The 22,978-nt window shown below is 40.1% G+C and overlaps 1 protein-coding gene across 1 annotated transcript in view; it reads right to left on the bottom strand.

Annotated features, from left to right (window-relative positions):
* The window catches only part of LOC126236317 (juvenile hormone esterase-like), a 120,293-nt gene that overhangs the window by 25,660 nt on the left and 71,655 nt on the right, over positions 1–22,978 (bottom strand). Inside the window, exons 7-8 of the mRNA XM_049945531.1 lie at positions 12,732–12,904; positions 2,859–3,009 (exon numbers count right to left, since the gene is read on the bottom strand). Of these exons, the coding sequence (XP_049801488.1) occupies positions 2,859–3,009; positions 12,732–12,904 (324 nt within the window). The remainder of the gene's footprint in view (positions 1–2,858; positions 3,010–12,731; positions 12,905–22,978) is intronic.

The raw sequence follows: 22,978 nt of genomic DNA, 5'->3' as shown, positions 1-22,978 counted from the left end.
TCTTATATATATATATATATATATATATATATATATATATATATATATATATATATATATATATATATATATATTCACTTATGAAATTTGTTGTTAATAATCCAACCCAGTTCAAAAGTAATAGCAGTGTGCATAGCTATAACACCAGGAGAAAGAATTATCTTCACTATGCAGGGTTAAATCTGACTTTGGCACAGAAAGGGGTAAATTATGCTGCCACAAAAGTCTTTGGTCACCTACCAAACAGTATCAAAAGCCTGACAGATAGCCAACTAACATTTAAAAATAAATTAAAAGCATTTCTAGATGACAACTCCTTCTACACATTGGCTGAATTTTTAGATATAAATTAAGGGGGAAAAAAACAACAACAACTTAAACATTAGTGTCATGCAATATTTTGTGTAATGTAATATCTTGTACAGACATCTTTTATTAACCTGACACATTCCACATCATTGTGAAGTGTCGTATTCATGATCCATGGAACAAGTATTTAATCTAATCTAATCTAATCTACTGAAACTTTTTTTATTTTTCAATGTAGTCTTCTTGTAGATTTCTGCACTTGGTCCAAGGATGTTCCAGTGCCTTGATCCCATATCAAAAATGAGTTTCCTTCAGGCCTGCAAAATAGTTGTCAACTCTGGCCTGTCAATTCTTCATTTGAAGTGAATATTCATCCACCAAGAAAAATTTTCAGTTTTGGGAAGAGATCGAAGTCTGATGGAGCCATCCATATCAGGTGAATAAGACAGGTGTGGCAACAATTCATACCTTAGGTCATGTAAATTTGCCATGGTGATAGCACGTGGGTGTGGGCGTGCATTGTCTTGATGGAAGATAACTTTCTTCCATGCTAAACCTGGCCTATTTTCATGTATCTTTTGTTGCAATTTGTCCAGGAGGTTAGCATAGTATTTTCCAGTAATTGTTTGCCCAATGGGAAGATAATCTACAAATAAAATCCCCTTCACATCTCAGAACACTAATGTCATGACCTTTTTTGCCGAAGGAATTGTCTTTGCTTTCTTTGGTGGTGGAGGGTCAGCATGTTTCCACAGCTGTGACTGTTGTTTTGTTTCTGGGGTATAGTAGTGCACAAGTGGGTGCAAAAAATCTTGTTTGTTTCACCTAAAACAGGCCAAACATTGCCTCATGCATTTTTGATCCAGCATCAACAGTCGTGGCACCCATCTTGCAGATAATCTCTTCATTTCTAATTCTTCAATTAAAATGTGATATAATCTTTCAGATGACATTTGGCAAGCATGAGCAATTTCATGCACTTTCAATTGGTGATCCTCCATGAACATTTTGTGCACTTTTGCAATGATTTCTGGAGTAGTGACACATCTTGCTCAACCACGGCACGAATCATCATCTAAGCTCTCCCAACCAAATTTAAATTCTTTTGTCCACTTAACAACAATTGAATATGAAGGAGCAGAGTCCGCCAGTGTATCCTGGAAGTTGGCATGAATGTCCTTTGCTTTCATACCTTTCTTTACGAAGTAATTAATCACTGCTCGAATCCTGATTTATTTCATCTTCACAAATCACTATGCGGGAACTACAACAGTGCCTTTCTCCTGACCAACACAAGGAAGGGAAGACAGCTATCTCTTTTCCACCTTTATAATGAACCAAATTTCAGTGCAGGTTTATGTGTATGTATATGTGAACTGGTATTGAAGTAGTTCTGAAGAAGAATTAGTATAAAATCTAGAGTTATTCTTAGTCTTGTTTACGTGTCTGTTGATGGCTACACATCTCAAGTGTATGTAAGTTGTTACCTTTTGTCCTTCCAGTATTTGTCTTTCACCAAGGACTTTCATTTACCATACACACTAAACAGGAGAGTTCTTTCACTTTTATTGATATAGTTTCCACAGTTTTTATCTTTAGTAAGCTATTGTTCTATCTATTATTCTACCACACTTTTGTTATAATTTTTGTCAGTTTTCTCCTAAGAGGACTGTGCTCTATGTAAAGCACAATACTGGTGCTCAGCATATTTACCCTGCTCTGAAACTTTCTTTCATCTCTATCATTAATATTTTCCCATCTAATGGCTAAGAGAAAGTCAAAATCAAGGACCTATAAGCTTCAACTATTTATTTGATAAAAATTTAATGTAATACATAGCTAAACTTGAGTTGCCAAATACTTTATGGCCACAGCGGAGTGTTTTTTACCATTCAAAAAGAACAACTAGACTAATGCCTTTCAATGTAGCTGCTAAAAAGGGTCTTAACCATGTTGGTCAACAGTTGTCTAAAAGATGGAGTAAATGAATACAATGTAAAAAAAACTGGGAACTTACAATAATTGGGAGCTTATTTTTGGTGCAGTTCTGCCATTTATTTATAATTTTTCCTGTACTTAATTTATGAAGTGCAGGTAGAAATTTTCAGTTACTCAGAATTATATTTGTATTTCATGTATACAAACTACTTTTCTCCTATAACAAACTGTTTTTTAATTTCATAATTTGATTTTATCATTTATTCTCCTGATTCTTTGTACTTCCTGCTGATGGCAGCTGTTTTTTTATGTATGGATTAGGATGGTGAAGCTACTGCTATCAATGTGTTAATGCAGAAAAAATAATTATTGTTGTCATGTAAGTGAAACTATGAAAATGCTTGTTGAATATTAATAACCGGTGTTGTTGTACTATACATGAAAGATAAAAATATTTCAGCTATATCATGTCGCAAGATGCAGTTTCTTTGGCTCACTTCTTCTAGAAGTGTAAAAGGTGAGGAAGAAAACTCTCATTTAGAGTATATTTTGTCTCCAAATGATTATAATAAGGTGTAACAGTAGGTTGTAAATAAAGTTATTTCCCCTACCTCGTTTATCTGGAATACCAAAGAGTTTCCTAGCATAGTTGAGACCTGTATCTGCAGAAAAGTGATACAGGTGAACTGGACATGTCTTCTGCACTGAATGTAGGGTTGCAGCTCTCACAACAGGATAATTAAACTGTTTGTCACCCAGCAGCTGCAATGGAAATGTCACATTATTCCACATTTATTAAAGTTTATAATTGTATGCACTAAATTAAAATTATAGGTTCCCAATGCCTATCTGGCAACACTACAAAACCAAATAGACTGCTTACAGCATATACACAATAAGTGTGAGGACTCATTCTTTTAGGACAATGAAAATGGCTGGAGGTGAGTCTCTACAAATCATATCAGTTATGGAACAAGTCACAGTAGGTAGCAGATATGGCTTAACTTCTTCCAAGTCTTTGGTATCTGTAGAATGTGCATTAAGTGAAACTGTGTTTAGTCTTTTATGCTTTGACGACTGAGACATAATCACTACAAAGCCCATCAAGGTGCAGTGCCTGCACAATGTAGTCAGTTCGAGCAATGAGGCCTTGTAGGTGTATGTGTACTCTGTTAGCTCTCAAGGATTAGTATGAATGATTAGCAATGTTCTGAGTATTTTTTATATGCCTATTTATGCGTCAACACCTCAGATAGATGCAGTTATGGTTTATTGAACACAACTTCTTGAAAAATACTTAATTGTATAAAAATACTTATTGTTTCCAGGTTATACTATACATAAAAGAGAATGCTTATACACAATGTGTTTGACTATTACAGGCAAAGCAGCAAGTAAAGTGTTGTGACTCGCCGATCATTCATTCAAAGCGCCGCCGCGCAATTACGCGCGTCCTCTACGTGCGGCGCTGTCTGCCAGCCATGCAGCAGCTGCGCCACCTAAGCAGCCAGTCGAGCAGTGGCCGCTAGACTGGGACTCAGTGTTCATTCAAATGTTAATGTGTGCACATGTCTTGCTTGTCAACTTACTCTGTGACTTATATGTGTTTTGTCGTTCTGAAATATATTTGTTAAACTTGACGTTATAACACTTGGCGACGAAGTAGTGGATTTTTCCTTTTCACTGTTGACCCACAGCGTTCCATGGCTACTGTTGAGCAACAATTGCAAAATCTCCTTGAACAGCAAATGCTTGTAACAGCGGCGATTCGCGATTTCATCGCAGCGTCAAATGCGGGGCGTTTCTCGTCGTTGGCTGTACCTCCTTTCCCTCCTTACGACGAGACGGTGGAAGACTGGTCTGATTATGAAAAACGTCTTCGACAGCACTTCTTGGCATTTCATGTCATGGACGAACAACCAAGTAAGTCTCTGTTCCTTTCCTGGATTTCACCTCAAATGTATCGGTTGTTGTCGCAATTGGCTCCTTTAAAGGATCCTGCATCTTTGTCCTTTGCTGAAATGTGCTCACTTCTGTCTGTTTATTTTCAAAAGGAAACGCATGTGGTAGCCTCTCGTGTTGCCTTTTATCGTTGTCAAAAACAGCCACATCAATCCTATCGCGCTTGGGCTGCTGAATTTCATGGCCTCAGTCAAAAGTGTCAATTTGTTACTGACGTTCACAAAGAATCCTATGCCGATTCCATGGTACGGGATGCTATTATTCGGTCGGCACCCAACAAAGAAGTTCGGCAACATGCCCTTCAGTTGGCAAATCCGACTCTAGATGAAGTTCTCTCCATTGCGCAGTCTTTTGAAATTTCTCGTGCCGCTGGGGCGCAAATAGAGGCATGGGGTGATGTCGGGGAAATACAACCTCTGTGCGCTGTTGACGACGCGTGCTGTGCGTCCCCGCTGGCCGACGTGGCCGCAGTGTGCTCCCACACGCAGCCTCGGCCTAGCCGTAAACAACCTGCTAAGAAACTGCAGCAAAATCCCCGGCAACTTCCTTCATGTCCGCGGTGTTTTACGAAACATTCACGCGAGGATTGTACCCAACGTTGGGCTGTGTGTCACAATTGCAAAAAGAAAGGTCATGTGTCTTCCATTTGCAAATCTGACCGCATACATGATGTTCATGAACATGACGCTGATTCTGATTCTGTGTTGTCTGTCAATTGCACTTCTTCCCTTTCAGGGAAGTTATTCCTCACTGTCCAAATCCTTGGTCAAGATGTTCGCATGCAAGTGGATACCGGTTCTGCTGCCACTATAATTAATTCTCAGACGTATCTTCACTTGGGTTCTCCACTCCTGTCACCTGTCACTCGGCAATTACGGATGTACAATAAACAGAAGATTTCTCTCTTGGGACAGTTTAATGCTGAGGTATCTTACAAATCCATCGTTCGCACTTTTCCCATATTTGTGGTCGACCAGAGCAACGCAGAAAATCTTTTTGGTTTCGATGCCTTTCGCGTTTTTGGGTTCTCCATAGATGACTCTGTCAATATTGTCTCTGATGCTATTCCTTATGCTCAACTGGATTCCTTGTCGACGACATTTTCGTCCCTTTTTTCTCCTGGGTTAGGCCATGCAAACGACTTTCAAGCTCATATCATGCTCAAACCCACTGTTCGGCCTAAGTTTTTTTGGGCTCGGCCCATTCCTGTGGCCCTTCGTGATCGGGTAAAACGGGAGTTGGACCTTCTCACTACTTCAGGGGTCTTGCTTCCTGTCACTTCCAGTGAGTGGTCCTCTCCTGTCATTGTTGTTGCTAAGCCAAATGGTGATATTCGTCTCTGTGGCGATTTCAAAGCCACTGTAAATGCTCAATGCCTCATCGACACTAAGCCTATGCCCCGTCCTTAAGAACTGTTCACTAAACTTGATGGAGGCCAGTATTTTTCTAAAATTGACCTGTCAGAAGCTTATCATCAACTTCCTCTCGACGCTGCTTCCTGGCAGGTTCTGGTCCTTAACACGCCTTTCGGCCTCAATCAATAACAATGCTTGCCATTCGGGGTTGCCAGCACCCCTGCTCTCTTTCAGCGTTTCTTGGAACAATTATTGCTCCATGTCTCTGGGTGTATCAATTACATGGACGACATTGTTGTCACTGGCTCCACCACTGAAGAACATCTTCAAAATCTCTGCACACTTTTTCATGTCTTACAGACTGCCGGTCTTAAGTGTAATCTTCAGAAATCACAATTTTTTCAGACATCTATCACGTACTTGGGGTTTCAACTCTCTCAGGATGGTATTTGCCTGCTTCAGCAAACTGTCACTGCGATCGATGCCCTTCCTCGCCCTACATCTGTTAAGGAACTGCAGGCGTTCTTGGGAAAAATAGCATACTATCACAAGTTTTTACTGTCTGCAGCTTTGGTGGCTCAGCCGTTGAATCGCCTGTTGCATAAAAACGTGCCTTTTCACTGGTCCGCGTCATGCAATGCGGCTTTCCAGAAATTGAAGACTATGCTGAAACAGGCCCTGTGCCTGGCTACTTATCGACCTGGCCAACATCTTGTTCTTGCCACAGACGCCTCTCAATACGGGGTCGGTGCAGTCCTTGTGCACCGTTTTTTTGATGGTTCGGAACAATCCATTGCTTATGCCTCCAAAACGCTCACGGACGCCCAACAAAAGTGTTCTCAAATTGAAAAAGAAGCTTTGACCATTATTTATGCTCTTCAAAAGTTCGGTGTTTTTCTCTATGGCTCGCCGGCTGCGGTGGTCTAGCGGTTCTGGCGCTGCAGTCCGGAACCGCGGGACTGCTACGGTCGCAGGTTCGAATCCTGCCTCGGGCATGGTTGTGTGTGATGTCCTTAGGTTGGTTAGGTTTAAGTAGTTCTAAGTTCTAGGGGACTTATGACCTAAGATGTTGAGTCCCATAGTGCTCAGAGCCATTTGAACCATTTTTTTTCTCTATGGCTCAAAATTTCATCTTGTTACGGATCACAAGCCACTTGTTTCCTTGTTTTATCCATCAACATAACTTCCCGACAAGGCTGCTCACCGCCTCCAGCGTTGGGCTCTTTACTTGTCTCGTATCAATTATGTTGCCAAGCAGCGGGTTGTGGACGGGTTCCCCATCTACATCTACATCTACATCTACATTTATACTCTGCAAGCCACCCAACGGTGTGTGGCAGAGGGCACTTTACGTGCCACTGTCATTACCTCCCTTTTCTACTCCAGTCGCATATGGTTCGCGGGAAGCCTCCGTGCACGCTCGAATCTCTCTAATTTTACATTCGTGGTCTCCTTGGGAGGTATAAGTAGGGGGAAGCAATATATTCGATACCTCATCCAGAAACGCACCCACTCGAAACCTGGTGAGCAAGCTACACCACGATGCAGGGTGCCTCTCTTGCAGAGTCTGCCACTTGAGTTTGCTAAACATCTCCGTAACGCTATCATGGTTAGCGAATAACCCCATGACGAAATGCACCGCTCTTCTTTGGATCTTCTCTATCTCCTCCGTCAACCCGATCTGGTACGGATCTCACACTGTTGAGCAATACTCAAGTATAGGTCGAACGAGTGTTTTGTAAACCACCTCCTTTGTTGGACTACATTTTCTAAGGACTCTCCCAATGAATCTCAAGCTGGTACCCGTCTTACCAACAATTAATTTTATATGATCATTACACTTCAAATCGTTCCACATGCATACTCCCAGATATTTTACAGAAGTAACTGCTATCAGTGTTTGTTTCGCTATCATATAATCATACAATAAAGGATCCTTCTTTCTATGTATTCGCAATACTTTACATTTGTCTATGTTAAGGGTCAGTTGCCACTCCCTGCACCAATTGCCTATCCGCTGCAGATCTTCCTGCATTTCCCTACATTTCCCCATCACTGGGGACAGGCTGGCGGCTGCTACGGGTTCTGACCATACCCTCTCCCGGGTTTTACGCTGTATTCAGAAGGGTTGGCCAGATCGCCCGTCTGCTAAGACTTCTGATCCGTTGCGGAACTACTACGGTTTGCGCTACCGCCTCACGGCTAGGGATGGTGTTATCCTCCTCTCCACTGACAATGTTTTGCCGCAGGTCATGGTACCTGCGTCTTTGCGTGCTTCGGTCTTGTGCCTCCTTCACCAAGGGCACTGGGGTGTGTGTCTCACACAAAATCTCTGGCATGCCGTCATGTGTACTGGCCTGGCATCGACTCTGAAATAGCACACATGGTCGCCGCCTGTGGCCCTTGTGCGTCACAGGCCGCTGCCCCGAAGCCATCTTTGTCACCGTGGCCTTCGCCTGGGAGCACATTCATGCTGAGTTTGCGGGTCCCTTTTTAGGTACTTATTGGCTCCTCGTAATTGACGCCTACTCTAACTTTCCTTTCATTGTCCGTTGCACGTCGCCTACCACCGCGGCAACCACAAGTGCTCTCGCCTGCATTTTTTCTTTGGAAGGCGCTGCTGCTGCTGCACAGGCAACTGCATTGAACGCTGCCAAGATGCCTCCACGTCGATTTCGTCGCCGTGCAAGACAGACAATATATAAAACAATTGAGAATATTGAATTTTCAACATCTGCTGCTGACAAGAAGAAGAATACTATGAAGACTGTTTCTTCTACTGCACTTGTCGATGGACCCTGTGTTTTCTGTGGATGTAGACTTAATTTTAGCATTGACATTAATGATTCCTTTATGCATGGTAATGGTTGGCTGACTGTTACTGATAATGGTCCGCAATTTGCCTCTTCCGAATTTGCGGATTTTTGTGCTCGTCACAGCGTTATGCATGTCACGAGCCCGCCGTTCCATCCACAATCAAACGGTGAGGCTGAACGACTGGTCCGCACATTTAAGGCTCAGATGTGGAAACTTCTGTCTTCTTCTGCTGCTGATGAGGCGCTTCTCCGGTTCCTGGCGTCTTACCGTTTCACCCCCATGGGCGACCACGGCCTGGCTGAGCTCTTGCATGGCCGACAGCCCCGCACGCTACTTCATCTTCTGCGGCCTTCCACCTCACGGCCGCGGGTGCCTTCACTTGGCCGGTTCACTGCCGATGACCTCGTCTGGGTACGAGGATATGGCAGGCGGCCAAAATGGAGCCCGGGCCGCATCTTACGACACCGTGGCCGACGTCTGTATGAAATCCAGATGGACATGGGTGTTGCAGTGCGTCATTCGCACCATCTTCGGCCTCGTGTGCTGGCAACGCCTGTTCCGAATGCCGCTACACCACCTTTGGCTCTACTTGACGCTCGGGATCTTGGCATCTCTCTCTCAATATTCACAACGCAGCCCTCTCACCGTCATTGCGATGCCAGCACAAGAACAGACGCCACCAGGAGACGTGCCATGCAGGAACCGGATGACCATCCTCTGTCAGAGCAAATCTACTCGCCTCCTCCTCCAACGGACGCAGACACATCGCCCATGTCTCCTGTTATATCAACTGGACTTGCCGCAACGGGCAGATTGGTTCATGGGGCCCCAGCAGATTCGCCCCCTATGTCTCCTGTCATCTCGACCCGTTATCATCGGGGACACTTCCGTCCGTACGGGAAGCCTCCTCCTTGAGACTTTACCGCGAGTCAAACAATGCCTATGGACGTTAGCCATCTCCAGGACACCTCCATCAGGACCAGTGCAACAATTTCAAAGGGGGTAAAAGTGTTGTGACTCGCCTATCACTCAAAGTGCCGCTGCGCAATTACGCGCATCCTCTACATGCGGCGCTGTCTGCCAGCCATGCAGCAGCTGCGCCACCTAAGCGGCCAGCCAAGCAGCGGCTGCTAGACTGGGACTCAGTGCTCATTCAAATGTTAACATGTGCACATGTCTTGCTTGTCAACTTACTCTGTGACTTATATGTGTTGTGTCGTTCTGAAATATATTTGTTAAACTTGATGTTATAACATAAAGCACAATGAAACAAGCAAATAATCCCAGTAAACATAGGTCCAGAAACCAGTGGTTTCAATGATATGATGTATTTCCGTGATATGATGTATGCACAGTTGCAATCATATCAACATTAGAACAAATGTGATTTTTTTTCCTTATGGTCAAAGGATATGTACATGATACATGCAAAATTGTGCACACTATCATGTAAATGTGTAGGAATACTTAGCATGTATCTTTGATGTGCCTTACCAATACCATCAAACCCCAGGTCTCCAGACTTGAACCCAATGGATTTCTTTGAATGAGGATATTTAAAAGCTTTGGTGCTCTCCAGCACTCTTTAAGGCATCAATGAACTCTGGGGATGCATTCAGAACATGCCTGGGATTTTTGAACATGTACAGGTATTGATGGTCAGGCACACTGAAGCCTGGCTCCATGCGAATGGTGGCCATACGAAATAATTTTGTAATATGTTTGTCCTCAAATTCATATGTGCAGTTTGGATCATTGGGGACTCTGTTACAAGGTGCCCATGTACCTGGTCTTAATATGTCATACTGAGTAAACCTTCAGTTTATAGACCTATGTTTATTAGGATCATTTGGTTGTTTCATTGTCCTCTACTCATCACTTTCATTTGTACCTATAATAATTATATACACTGAGAAAATATGGTCAGTGTCCATGCCTGTGAATTCAGATGTAAAAATATGACAAATATCCATCGATGAAACTAAACGAAATTAATTTTGTACACACTGGCATGGTACTTCTTAAACTACCATATAGTCTAAAATCACTGCCAGTTGACAAATTTAAAATGGTAATAGGAGCTTCGCTAAAAAAAGAACCATCTATAATACTGAGTAATTCATACATAATACTTTAACTGATCTAATAAGTTAAACAAAAATGTGAATCAAATGCTATATTTATGTGTAAATTTTTATATGTAAGCAGTGTAGTATGTAAGACAAAATTTTCACATTCAAGCAATGTAAGATTTATGTTAAATTTTTGTATGTAACTCATATGTGTAAATTAATTATGTGACTGAGTGCAAATTGTCTTTAAAGGAATCAGTTGCATGATGATGACATCTCATATTACGCTAATATTGTCTCCATACAGGTTTGATTGGATTTGAAATGGATTTGAATTGATTAATCTACACCATATTTGTTATCACATTATCAGACATAAGACATAACTTTTCTGTGCTGACTTCTTCTCCATTATACTCCCCATTTATATATAAAATGATTTACAGACTAAAACATACAATAAAGTGTGATACTAAAGTATTACAATTAGTGTAACTTATCAGCCAGGACTCTATTAGTATAAATGGTGGCAGTCACATTAAACTGTAAATGTTTATCAGTGATAGGTGGAGATACACTATCTGATGAAAAGTATATCAGCACCCATTAGTGATATAATGTGGGGTGTGTCAACCCTTCACTTTCATGATGGCTTGAACTCTGCTGAGGACACTTGCAATGAGATGTCTGAATGTGTGTGGAGACGGCAGTCCATTCTCCCTCAAGAGCCAAGACCAGAGAAAACAGTATTGTTGGATACTGGGGTGGGAGTGAAGTCTATGCTCTAACTCACCCCAAAGGTCTTCCATTAAATTCAGGTTGGGACTCTGGGCAGGTCAGTCCATTTCAGGAATGTTATTGTCCATGAACCATTGCTTCACAGATGCTGCTTTATGAGGGTGCATTGTCATGTTGATACAAACATTCATTGTCTATGAACTGTTCCCCTAATGACACAGTACACAATGCTGTAAAATGTCTTCATATCCTACAGCATTTAGTGTTTCCTTAAGAACAATAAAGGGAGACAACATCCTAACCACACTATAACATCACCTCCTCCATATTTCACTGTTAGCACTGTACATGATGACAGACAATGTTCTCCTGGCATTTGTCAAACCCAAACCAACAATGTTCAAATGTGTGTGAATTCCTAAGGGACCAAACTGGTGAGGTCATTGGTCCCTAGACTTACACACTACTTAGACTAACTTATGCTAAAAACAACACACACACACACACACACACACATGCACGAGGGAGGACTTGAACCTCCGGCGGGTGCGGCTGCGCAATCCGTGACATGGCGCCTAAGACTGTGCGGCCACTCCATGCGGCAATCTTTTCTCTCAATTCATTCCCTATTCCACCAAAATGAACCTTTCTTATACAGAAGAATTGGTTTGCAGTTATCCTATCTTGACATTCACAGTGTCTAGACTTGTCAAATTATGACGAAAATTATCTTTCCACATACGAGCATAGAAAAATGACACAAATGTTTAGAAAGAGCTGTTTCTTTAGTTGGCAGAAGAGATGATAAGACTGGCGAAAATGAAATTATTCAGGAATAAAAAAGGCTTTACCTTTCATATTACTTTTGTAATGTCTTCCTTACCATTTCCTTCTTCATAACTTTCTTAGCTAATTACGTACAGTCTCACTAACCAAAATGCATGCCTTTCTTTAGTTAGACCATTGTTTGGAGCATATCTGATACCAACTATATATTTGTTCAAAATGCCCCACAAACATGCTGCAGGCAGTTTAACATTGCATTAATTGTGTCATAAAATTATGCATCTTCTTGTAAAAATAGACTGTGCAAGAGGAGAGTTTTAGGGGTGGTTTAAAGAAAAGGAAAAAGAATTCTCAGAGAAATTTTGAAAATAATTACATTCTAGCTGCCATAATTTACATAAGTAATATAGTCAGAGATTTGGAGAGTAAAAACCATACTAAATAGACTGTAAAAATAAAAAAATAAAAACAAGTTATGTGCTAATATCAGCCAATGATAAATGTTATAATTCTTATATTCTACAATTTTTTCATCTTATTTTTGTCTCTAACTTCTCTGACTTAAATTTTGAGCCCCAATGTTGAATTTCTTATTAGTACTTATATAATTATTCTGTCTTAACTACAATTTCTAGTCTAAGACATCAAATACAAACATTAGTTACACTGATATTTCATCTGATGTGCTGAATAATGAGGAGTAATGCAGTATTACAAATTCTTTATGCATGTACACTGAAGACATGGTACTTACATTAAGCAATATATCAAGTGTGGACTCTGATACCCTTTCATTTTTGAAGTAGAAAGTTCTTATAGCTTCAGATATAGGTGTAACATCCTTTATTTTGTCAGCTATGTCAGTGGGTACAAGGTACTTGAAATTCTTATCCAGGAATGACAGTACTTCAGTTTTTGCTAATAAGTCTGAAAATAAAAGAGCAGCATGTATACTAATATCTAGCCTAAATTTCTTCTCTCTTATTATTTGTGAAATATGTAGAATGTAAACAGTTCAGGAAATTATATCAAATGGATTTTTTTAAGGTGATCTCGAAATATTTATTTAGGATAGTTTTTGCAGCTCCAACAATGAAGAGTATGTGTGTTCATCAAACTTAGATGACAAACACACACATACACACTCGTGCAAATGCAACTCGCACACACACGACTGCAGTCTTAGGCAACTGAGACCACAGTTGCCTGGGACTGCAGTCACGTGTGTGAGAGTTGCATTTGTGAGAATGTGTATGTGTGTGTTTGTCATCTAATTTTGATGAAGGCCTTACTGGCTGAAAGCTATATTTGTGACAGTCTTTTTGTTGTGCCTATCTGCAACTCAGCATCTCCATTATATAGTGAGTAGCAACTTTCCTTTTCACAGTATTGTTACATTCCATCCTGGATTTTCCATTGTTTGAAGATTAGAGATATGGTAGATGAAGGGAGGGGGGGGGGGGGGCGACACTGGAGAAAGGGGAAAGAAAATACCAACATTTAATACAATTTTGATGAATTCTGCACAGCTTCACAAATAATAGGTGTTGCACACACAATATATCATCATAAGTGCCTGAAAATTTTGTTAAGGTACTTTTAAGCAACCAGTCCTCAGAAAGACACTGTAACTGACTAATAATGGAGAAACTGCAATAAAATACACAAAGGAGTTACTGGTTTTAATTATTGTTTTCCTCTTGCATGTACTGCTGTCTCCTCTGATCTGTGATCCTAAATTACCCTCACCTAACCCTTAAATCCTCTCCATGAAACATCGACTTCGCCTTTGGTGGGGAGGCTTGAGTGCCTCAGTGATACAGATAGCCATACTGAAGGTCCAACTACAACAGAGGGGTATCTGTTGAGAGGCCAGACAAACATGTGGTTCCTGAAGAGGGGCAGCAGCCTTTTCAGTAGTTGCAGCGGCAACAGTCTGGATGATTGTTACATTAACCAAAATGGCCTTGCTGTGCTGATACTGTGAATGGCTGAAAGCAAGGGGGAAACTACAGCCATAATTTTTCCCGAGGGTATGCAGCTTTTCTGCATGGTTGAATGACAATGGTGTCCTCTTGGGTAAAATATTCCAGAGGTAAAATAGTCCCCCATTCATATCTCCATGTGGGGATTACTCAAGAGGATGTCATTATCAGGACAAAGAAAACTGTGATTCTATGGATCGGAGTATGGAGTGTCAGGTGCCTTAATTGGGCAGGTAGGTTAGAAAATTTAAAAAGGGAAATGAATAGTTTAAAGTTAGATATAGTGGGAATTAGTGAAGTTTGGTGGCAGGAGGAACAAGACTTCTTGTCAGGTGAATACAGGGTTATAAATACAAAATCAAATGTATGCCTAATAATGAGTAAAAAAATGGGAGCATGGGTAAGGAACTATGAACAGCATAGTGAATGCATTATTGTAGCCAAGATACACATGAAGCCCATGCCTACCACAATAGTACAAGTTTATATGCCAACTATCTCTGCAGATGATGAAGAGATTGAAGAAATGTATGGTGTGATAAAAGAAATTATTCAGATAATGAAGGGAGATGAAAATTTAATAGTCGTGGGGGACTGGAATTTGATAGTAGGAAAATGAAGAGCTGCATGGTAGAATTTTCTACAGAGCATAACTTAATCATAGTTAACACTTACTTCAAGAATCATCTAAGAAGCTTGTGCATGTGGAAGAGGCCTGGAGACATAGAAAGGTTTCAGATTGATTATATAATGGTAAGACAGAGATTTAGGAACAAACTTTTAAATTGTGAGACATTTCCAGGGGTAGATGTGGACTCTAACCATAATTTATTGTTATGAACTGTAGAGTAAAACTGAAGAAACTGCAAAAAGATGGAAACTGGATAAACTGAAAGAACCGGAGGTTGTAAAGAGTTTCAGAAAGAGCATTAGGAAATGATTGACAAGAACAGGGGAAAGAAATACAGTAGAAGACAAATGGGTAGCTTTGAGAGATGAAATAGTGAAGGCAGCAGAGGATCAAGTAGGTAAAAAGATGAGGGCTAGTAGAAATCTGTGGGTAACAGAAGAGATAGTGAATTTAATTGATGAGAAAGTATAAAAATGCTGTAAATGAAGCAGGCAAAAAGGAATACAAATGTCTCAAAAATGAGATTGACCTGAAGTGCAAAATGGCTAAGTAGGGTTGGCCAGAGGACAAATGTAAGGATGTAGAGGCATATAAAACTAGGGCTAAGATACATACTGCCTACAGGAAAATTAAAGAGACATTTGGAGAAAAGAGAAACACCTGTATGAATATCAAGAGCTCATATGGAAAGCCAGTTCTGAGCAAAGAAGAGAAAGAAGGAAGTTGGAAGGAGTATATGGAGAGTCTATACAATGAGGGATGTAGATGAAGATGAAATGCAAGATGTGTGAAGAATTTGACAGAGCACTGAAAGATCTAAGTCAAAAAGAGGGCCAGGGAGAAGACAACATTCCATTAGAACTACTGATAGTGTTGAGAGAGCTATGGCAAGACTCAAACATCTGGTGAGCAAGATGTATGACACAGGCAAAATACCCTCTGACTTAAAGAAGAATATAATAATTCCAATCCCAATGAAAGCAGTATTGACAGGTGTGAAAAGTAGTGAACCATAAGTTTAATAGGTCACAGTTGCAAAATACTAACATGAATTCTTTACAGATGAAAGAAAGAATTGGTAGAAGCCAACCTCAGGGAAGATCATTTTGGATTCCATAGAAATGTTGGAACACATGAGGCAATACTGACCTAACGACTTATCTTAGAAGATAGATTAAGGAAAGGCAAAGCTACATTTCTAGCATTTGTAGGGTTAGAGAAACCTTTTGACAATGTTGACTGGAATACTCTCTTTCAAATTCAGAAGGTGGCAGGGGTCAAGTAAAGGGAGCAAAAGGCTATTTACAGTTTGTACAGAAACCAAATGGCAGTTATAAGAGTCAAGGGGTATGAAAGGGAAGCAGTGGTTGGGAAGGGAGTGAGACAGGGTTGCAGCCTATCCCCGATGTTATTGAATCTGTATATTGAGAAGCAATAAAGAAAACAAAAGAAAAATTTGGAGTAGGAATTAAAATCCACAGAGAAGAAATAAAAAAACTAAAAACTTTGAGGATTGCCAATGACATTGTTATTCTGTCAGGGACAGCAAAGGACCTGGAAATGCAGCTGAATGGAATAGACAGTGTATTGAAAGGAGGATGAGGATATAAGATGAATGTCAACAAAAGCAAAATGAGGATAATGGAATGTAGTTGAATTAAATCAGGTGATCCAGAATTGGGTGATGCTGAGGGAATTAGATTAGGAAATAAGACATTTAAAGTAGTAGATGAGTTTTGCTATTTGGGGAGCAAAATAACTGATGATGGTTGAAGTGGAGAGGTTATGAAATGTAGACTGGCAATGGCAAGGAAAGCATTTCTGAAGAAGAGAAATTTGTTAACATTGAGTATAGATTTAAGTGTTTGGAAATCCTTTCTGAAAGTATTTTTATGGAATGTAGCCATGTATGGAAGTGAAACATGGATGATAAATAGTTTAGACAAGAAGAGAATAGAAGCGTTGGAAATGTGCTACAGAAGAATGCTGTAGATTAGATGGGTAGATCACGTAACTAATGAGGAGGTAGTGAATAGAATTAGTGAGAAGAGGATTTTGTGGCACAACTTGCCTATAAGAATGGATTGGTTGATAGGACATGTTCTGAGGCATCAAGGGCTCACCAATTTAGTATTGGAGGGTAAAAATTGTAGAGGGATAATGGTTCAAATGGCTCTGAGCACTATGGGACTCAACTTCTGAGGTCATTAGTCCCCTAGAACTTAGAACTACTTAAACCTAACTAACCTAAGGACATCACACACATCCATGCCCGAGGCAGGATTCGAACTTGCGACCGTAGCAGTCGCACGGTTCCGGACTGAGCGCCTAGAACCGCTAGACCACCGCGGCCAGCGTAGAGGGATACCCAGGAGATGAATACACAAAGCAGATTCAGAAGGATGTAGGTTGCAGTAGTTACTTGGGGATGAAGAAGCTTGCGCAAGATAGAGTAGCATGTAGAGCTGCAACAAATCAGTCTCTCGACTGAAGACCACAACAACAACAACAACAACAACAACAACAACCCCTGAATAGTGCTATGTTTTTCAATTTTTCTACTTTTTAGACAAAGAAGTTCCTCCTACCACAGGTAGAGGTTTTTTCTATACAGTCCTCATGAGAATCATTTTATAATTACTCTTTTATGTAATTATTTATTGTTATTTTTATATGTTGTATTTTTTGTAATTAGTGATATTTGCCTAATTATGTTGACAAGAGAGGAGCTGACTGAAGTTCATAAATAGCAGAATATGTTTTTGATAATATAATGTAAGTGGAGAGAGAAAAAAAATCTACTCACCAAGCAGTGGCAGTGAAACACACACACACACGCACACACGCACGCATGCACGCACACACACACACACACACACACACACACACACACACACACACACACACACACACACAAATGGATTTAACTTTCACAAGCTTTCAGAGCCAATGGCTCCTTCGTCTGGTGGAAGAGTTGAAGGGGAAGGAAGAGGAGTGAAGGGAAAGCAATTGAAAGGTTTAGGGGAAAGGGGTTCAGTTTAGAAACGTCACGCAGAACCCAGGTTAGGGAAGACTTATTGGGTGGGATGAGAAGTAAAGACTTTCCTTCTTTACAGAAGTTGTTTTTGGCTACAGCTAGCCGTCTGCAGGTTATTGCATAGGAGTGTAGTGGCAGTGGAGAAATTGGCAGGCACATGGGGCACCTCAGGTGTTGTTGTTTCATTGATTGGCTCTGCTTCTGAGACATCTTCTAGTGTACCCAAAGTAGTGCAACTGCAGCCACAACAGAGTGGCATGTTATAAAGCATTTATGTCAGGGACTGACTGCATCGCCTCACCCACTTGCTCTATGAGTGAGCAAATGGCTGCTCCTTCAGCAAGATTTGAGCTGGCACACAGAGGGAAAGGGTTTGATAGTTAACAGTATGGCAACCCTTAAGGAACTAGCTCACAAGGATGGACAGAAGTTCTATATACACTAGATATGTCTGCCAGGAAGCCTCATCTCAGATGCAGAGGAGGTGCTACCTGCACTTACTGAGGGTGCAGGGTACAGTCATCTTCAAGTTGAGGCTCATGTTGACATCAATGATGCCTGTCACTTGGGTTCTTTAATTCATAACATCTTGTGTGAAGTAGAGGACATGTAACCTAAAAGTGTTAGTATTCTGCTTCCATTAGTTACTGGACAGTGTTATCCATCTTGGAGATGGTGCTACAAACTCTGTCATGTGCACTGTTATTTTCATGTTTATATTGCTGTACATTATGCCACTGTGAAATTAAACCAATAATGTTATTCTGATTACTGGTTGTGTGAGTACTTTTCCAGATGTGTTTGGGAAGGGAGACATGTGTATCTCTTCGCCTGTACAAAAAAAAAAAAAAAAAAAAAAAAAAAAAAAAAAAAAAAAAAAAAAAAAACTTAGTGCAATGACAACAACAGGTAAGAGGCTTCATCAATTCTGTGATGTTCTTGGCTGCAGATTTCTGAACCTATGTCATATGGTGGAAAATTGTAGGATTCCCTTTAAGGGCTGGGGTTGCACTACATAGAGGAAGCAGTTCCTTGGGTAGTGGAGTACATGTGGAGCACACAAGGTTTCATTTTTAGGCTAGCCAGTAGTTTAATGTCCTCTGATGAATCTCACCACCTTATGCGTAGACTGGAAAATTACATCATGAACAAAGGAAACATTCTTTGAATGTCAAGATTTTAATGTTAAATTGCTGAAGTATTTGCAACAAATTCCCTGAATTTACTGCACTTCAGGAATCCTGTCACAGCTGGCCGGAGTGGCCGAGCGGTTCTAGGCGCTACAGTCTGGAACCGCGCGACCGCTGCGGTCGCAGGTTCGAATCCTGCTTCGGGCATGGATGTGTGTGATGTCCTTTGGTTAGTTAGGTTTAAGTAGTTCTAAGTTCCAGGGGACTAATGACCACAGCAGTTAAGTCCCATAGTGCTCAGAGCCATTTGAACCATTTGAATCCTGTCACACTCAAATTATACTCAGAATTGAGAGGCTGATGAAATCCGAAGCAGGAAGCTCTGAAATATTTAATGAGGCATGCAACATCTATCAGAAAAACATGTTACATGCCATTGGGGGATAAGTTTTTGTCACTGACAAAAATCAAAGTCATAATTGGATCTGACTGCAAGATGATCTGAACATGAGTAACCAGGCTAGAGTAATTCATGTTAATCATCAGATTTTTTAATTGCCAGCCAATTCTGTCAGAACAGTTGTAGAATCATTCAAAAAATGTCTATACTCTGTAGTACATAAGTACCCTGACCTTAAAATATAGTCATGTCATAACCACTATCAAGTCCAAATCTGAAAGCAGTGTTATCAGTGAAGAACACCACTCGGCACTGGAAGCATGATTACTATGAACACTAACATACTGCCAGAAGAGAACAGAACTACTGAATGGGTGGTGCTACTATATACACAAACATGGAATATTCTGGTATATACAAACATTGCAAAAAAAAAAAGAAATTTTGAGAAACTTCCAGAAATGATAAATAATAACAACAAATAATTGCTTGTGGTTGGCTGTGAACTAGCAAACCATAGCATTCCAGTCAGCAACATTAACCATACCAACCTGCAGTTTCAGAAGTTATCAATGGGGCCTACAATGTCGATCTACAGTGTGTCAACAGCAGTGGTGGATCCTCATGGTCTGGCTGTGTTGTTATATTCTCTTCATTATGAGTAACATCAAAGGTAGCCTTTTCCATCAAAGCATAATGACTGTTGAATGGGTCTTCAGTTTCCTTGAATGAGAATCTGCTATCATTGATCTGTGCCTCAGGACTGTTGTAGAGCTTCACATGAAGAACATAAATGATACCTCTGTGCTATTGCCTTCTTGGCGAAGGGTCACAACCCTCAACTTCCTGTGTGACATTAGACAAGGAGAAGGACTTGATATGGCGCAAAGTAGTGCTTTAGTAAATTTTCCAGTGGTTCCACTTTTGGCTCAGGTGTAAAAATCCATACAAAGTCTCCCAACTGTATCTTGGCTGGTGCTTGAATTATAGTGCTCTTGGTCTTTCTCCTGGGCAACCAAGGATTATATAAGAGACAGATGCCCTGCTTTATAAGTTCTGGTGATAAGGTGTTTCACATGGTCATCTCAACTATCCTTCAATTGAAGTGGGAACAGTGTACCACCATTATTTCATCTTCATAACTGTGGAACAGAAAAGATGTTTCAAATCCCCTGTCTTAGAAATGCATTCTGAGAGGCCATTTATCAGTGGATAGTAAGCAGAAGTCACCTTGTATGTGATGTCACAACATGAAATTACTTCTGACACTACTCTCAATTGGAAAACATTTCTACAATCGCAGATCATCATACAGGATGTTCCATCCTTCAAAATGGTGTCTTCTACAAGGAACCTTACAATTTCTGGAGCTTCAGCAGTTGGCAGAACTTTGAAACAATGTTGTGGGTGAGGTGGCCAATGCAGACTATTGTGAATCAATTCATATTTGCTGACTTTGGAAACCATTTCAGTTCAATGGAATATAGCTGTTGCAGATGGAATTGGTACCAGATGTCCTGGAGGTAATTGCAGCAAGTGCCTCCATTGCTGCCATACCTTACAGCAGCCCTCATAGTGTCTAATGGATTGATAGGAAAATGGCCAATGATATTTACACGTAATTCTGTATAGCATCTTCATGAATCCCAGGTGGCCAGATGTTGCAATATCATGGAAACACTTCAGGGCAGCTAGCCATGTATGAACTGGGTGACCAACTACCTCTTCCACCCTACAGGATCATAGTTTCTATTTATTAATTGAAATTCTCCTTTGGTTGGCTCCATATTCTTCAAGCAAATATGGTTGTTAGCAATGCTGGAACTTCCCTCTGTTCAGCAGCAATGCTTTTTAATGCAGCTCTGACTGAGTTTATGCCACACTGCTGTATTTCACTAAAGCATTCTTTGAAAGGGTGTTAGTGTCATTTTGTTTGTGTCCACTTTTGAATACCACATATTTCTTGTGAAGCATCACTGCTCCTTTTGCCATATATTAGCTAGCTGGTCCATCACAATTGTGAATAGTTTGTAAAATAAATACAGCAGAAACTCCTTGATGGCCAAACTACTGCAAGGCACTGTTTCTCAGTTGTAGAGTCTTTCCTCTGTGATCTGGGGAGTGCACTGGAAGCATAAGCTTTCACCTTGTCAAGACATTCCTGAATTTATACTAGAACTGCACCTATATAACAATCACATTGTCAATGTGAAGTTCTGTCTCAGCAACGTTGTCATACCAACCTAGGACTGGAGAAGATGTTAGCATCTCTTCGAGGACAAGGAAAGATCTTTTTTGCACCTCATCTCGAGAAAATTTTGTATCTTTCTCCAGAAAATTTTGCAATGGGCATTATTCAGTATGTAAATCCTTTATGAACAATTTACTGGTAGCAGGAGCACATTCTGAGAAAAATTATAACACCAAAAATGTGCCAAGGAGCTGGAAAATCTATGATGGCTCTTATTTTTTCTGATCTGGACAGACTCCATCATTATTCACTTAGTACCCCATGATTTTAATTTCTTGGTCCATGAAGATGCATTTTTTCAATGTGTAAAAGATGCTCAAAAGTGAATAAAGCATGAAGCTGTCATGTATCTCAAATTAAATTGTGTACAGATGATAAACAGAAAACTCCACAATTACAACATGAGATTCGTAGATGATGAGCATATCAACAGGACTCACCTACAACTGGGTATAAGACACTGCCAAGGCTGTGTGTTTATTATACAACAGACTAGAGACAATTAATAAAATGTAAAATCACTACCAATTTTCAAAACAAAACTAAGACTATTTGAAAACAGTATGTTTGTACAACATTAAAGAATATTCTGAGATTAGTCCAAAAGAGCTTGAAAGAAATTGTTGTACAAGGGAGCATCCTGAGAAATGTGCTACATACACTGTTAAGTGAATAGAGCACATGCCAGTTTTTAGGTTTAATCAACACTCAAGCATTGCAGCAGAAAGTGAAATTGGACACCTAAATCTAGTAAAATAATTAATAGTACATTTCTTTTTGTCTATGTTTCCATTTATTATTTATATTTATATGTATGTGTGTCTCTATTATACAAAATTATAGGCCTATTTCATTGACATCAAAACTTAGTAAGTTGTTGGAAAGGCTACTTCTTGATCAACTTTAATCATTTTTCTGTAAGTACAATATATTAAAAAACTGTAGGCACAGTTTCAGGAAGGGCCAGTATACAATAACAGCTGTAGCTACATTTTTGCAAGTCATACTAAATGAACTTGATGATGGAAACAAAGTTATTGGCTCCTTTTTTAGACCTATCCAAGGCTTTGGACACTCTAAATCATTCTATTCTTCTACATAAATTAGAAACTTATGGAGTCAGAGGAGTAACATTAGATTTGTTAATATCCTATATTGCTGACAGGAGACAAAGTGTAAAGCTGTATTATACACCTTGGAGACATACACATTATAAAATTCTTAACTGTGGAGTCCCTCAGGGAAGCATTATTGGGCCTTTTTTGTTTATTGTGTACATCAATGATATAATAATTCCACAAAATTCAAACCTAGTAAATTATGCTGATGATAGCTTCTTCATAAAGTTGGGGCTCTACAAAACAGTCAGCAGTGCAAAATAATGCAGAGAACTTTAGCCTCATAACAAATATCTCACCAAAAACAAATTGGCACTAAATAAGGACAAGACAATTCTGATGGAATTTCTGCAAAATTATAAATTAAGACAAGTGGATACAGAACAAGAGCTATCATTTGAAACAATTGATAAACACAAATTCGTGAGTATTATAGTAGATGAATATCT

The sequence above is a fragment of the Schistocerca nitens genome, chromosome 2 (assembly GCF_023898315.1).
Source record: "Schistocerca nitens isolate TAMUIC-IGC-003100 chromosome 2, iqSchNite1.1, whole genome shotgun sequence".
In the NCBI taxonomy this organism is placed as follows: Eukaryota; Metazoa; Arthropoda; class Insecta; order Orthoptera; family Acrididae; genus Schistocerca; species Schistocerca nitens.
Note: the sequence above shows the minus strand (reverse complement) of the source record. Positions and strands in the feature narration are given on the sequence as shown.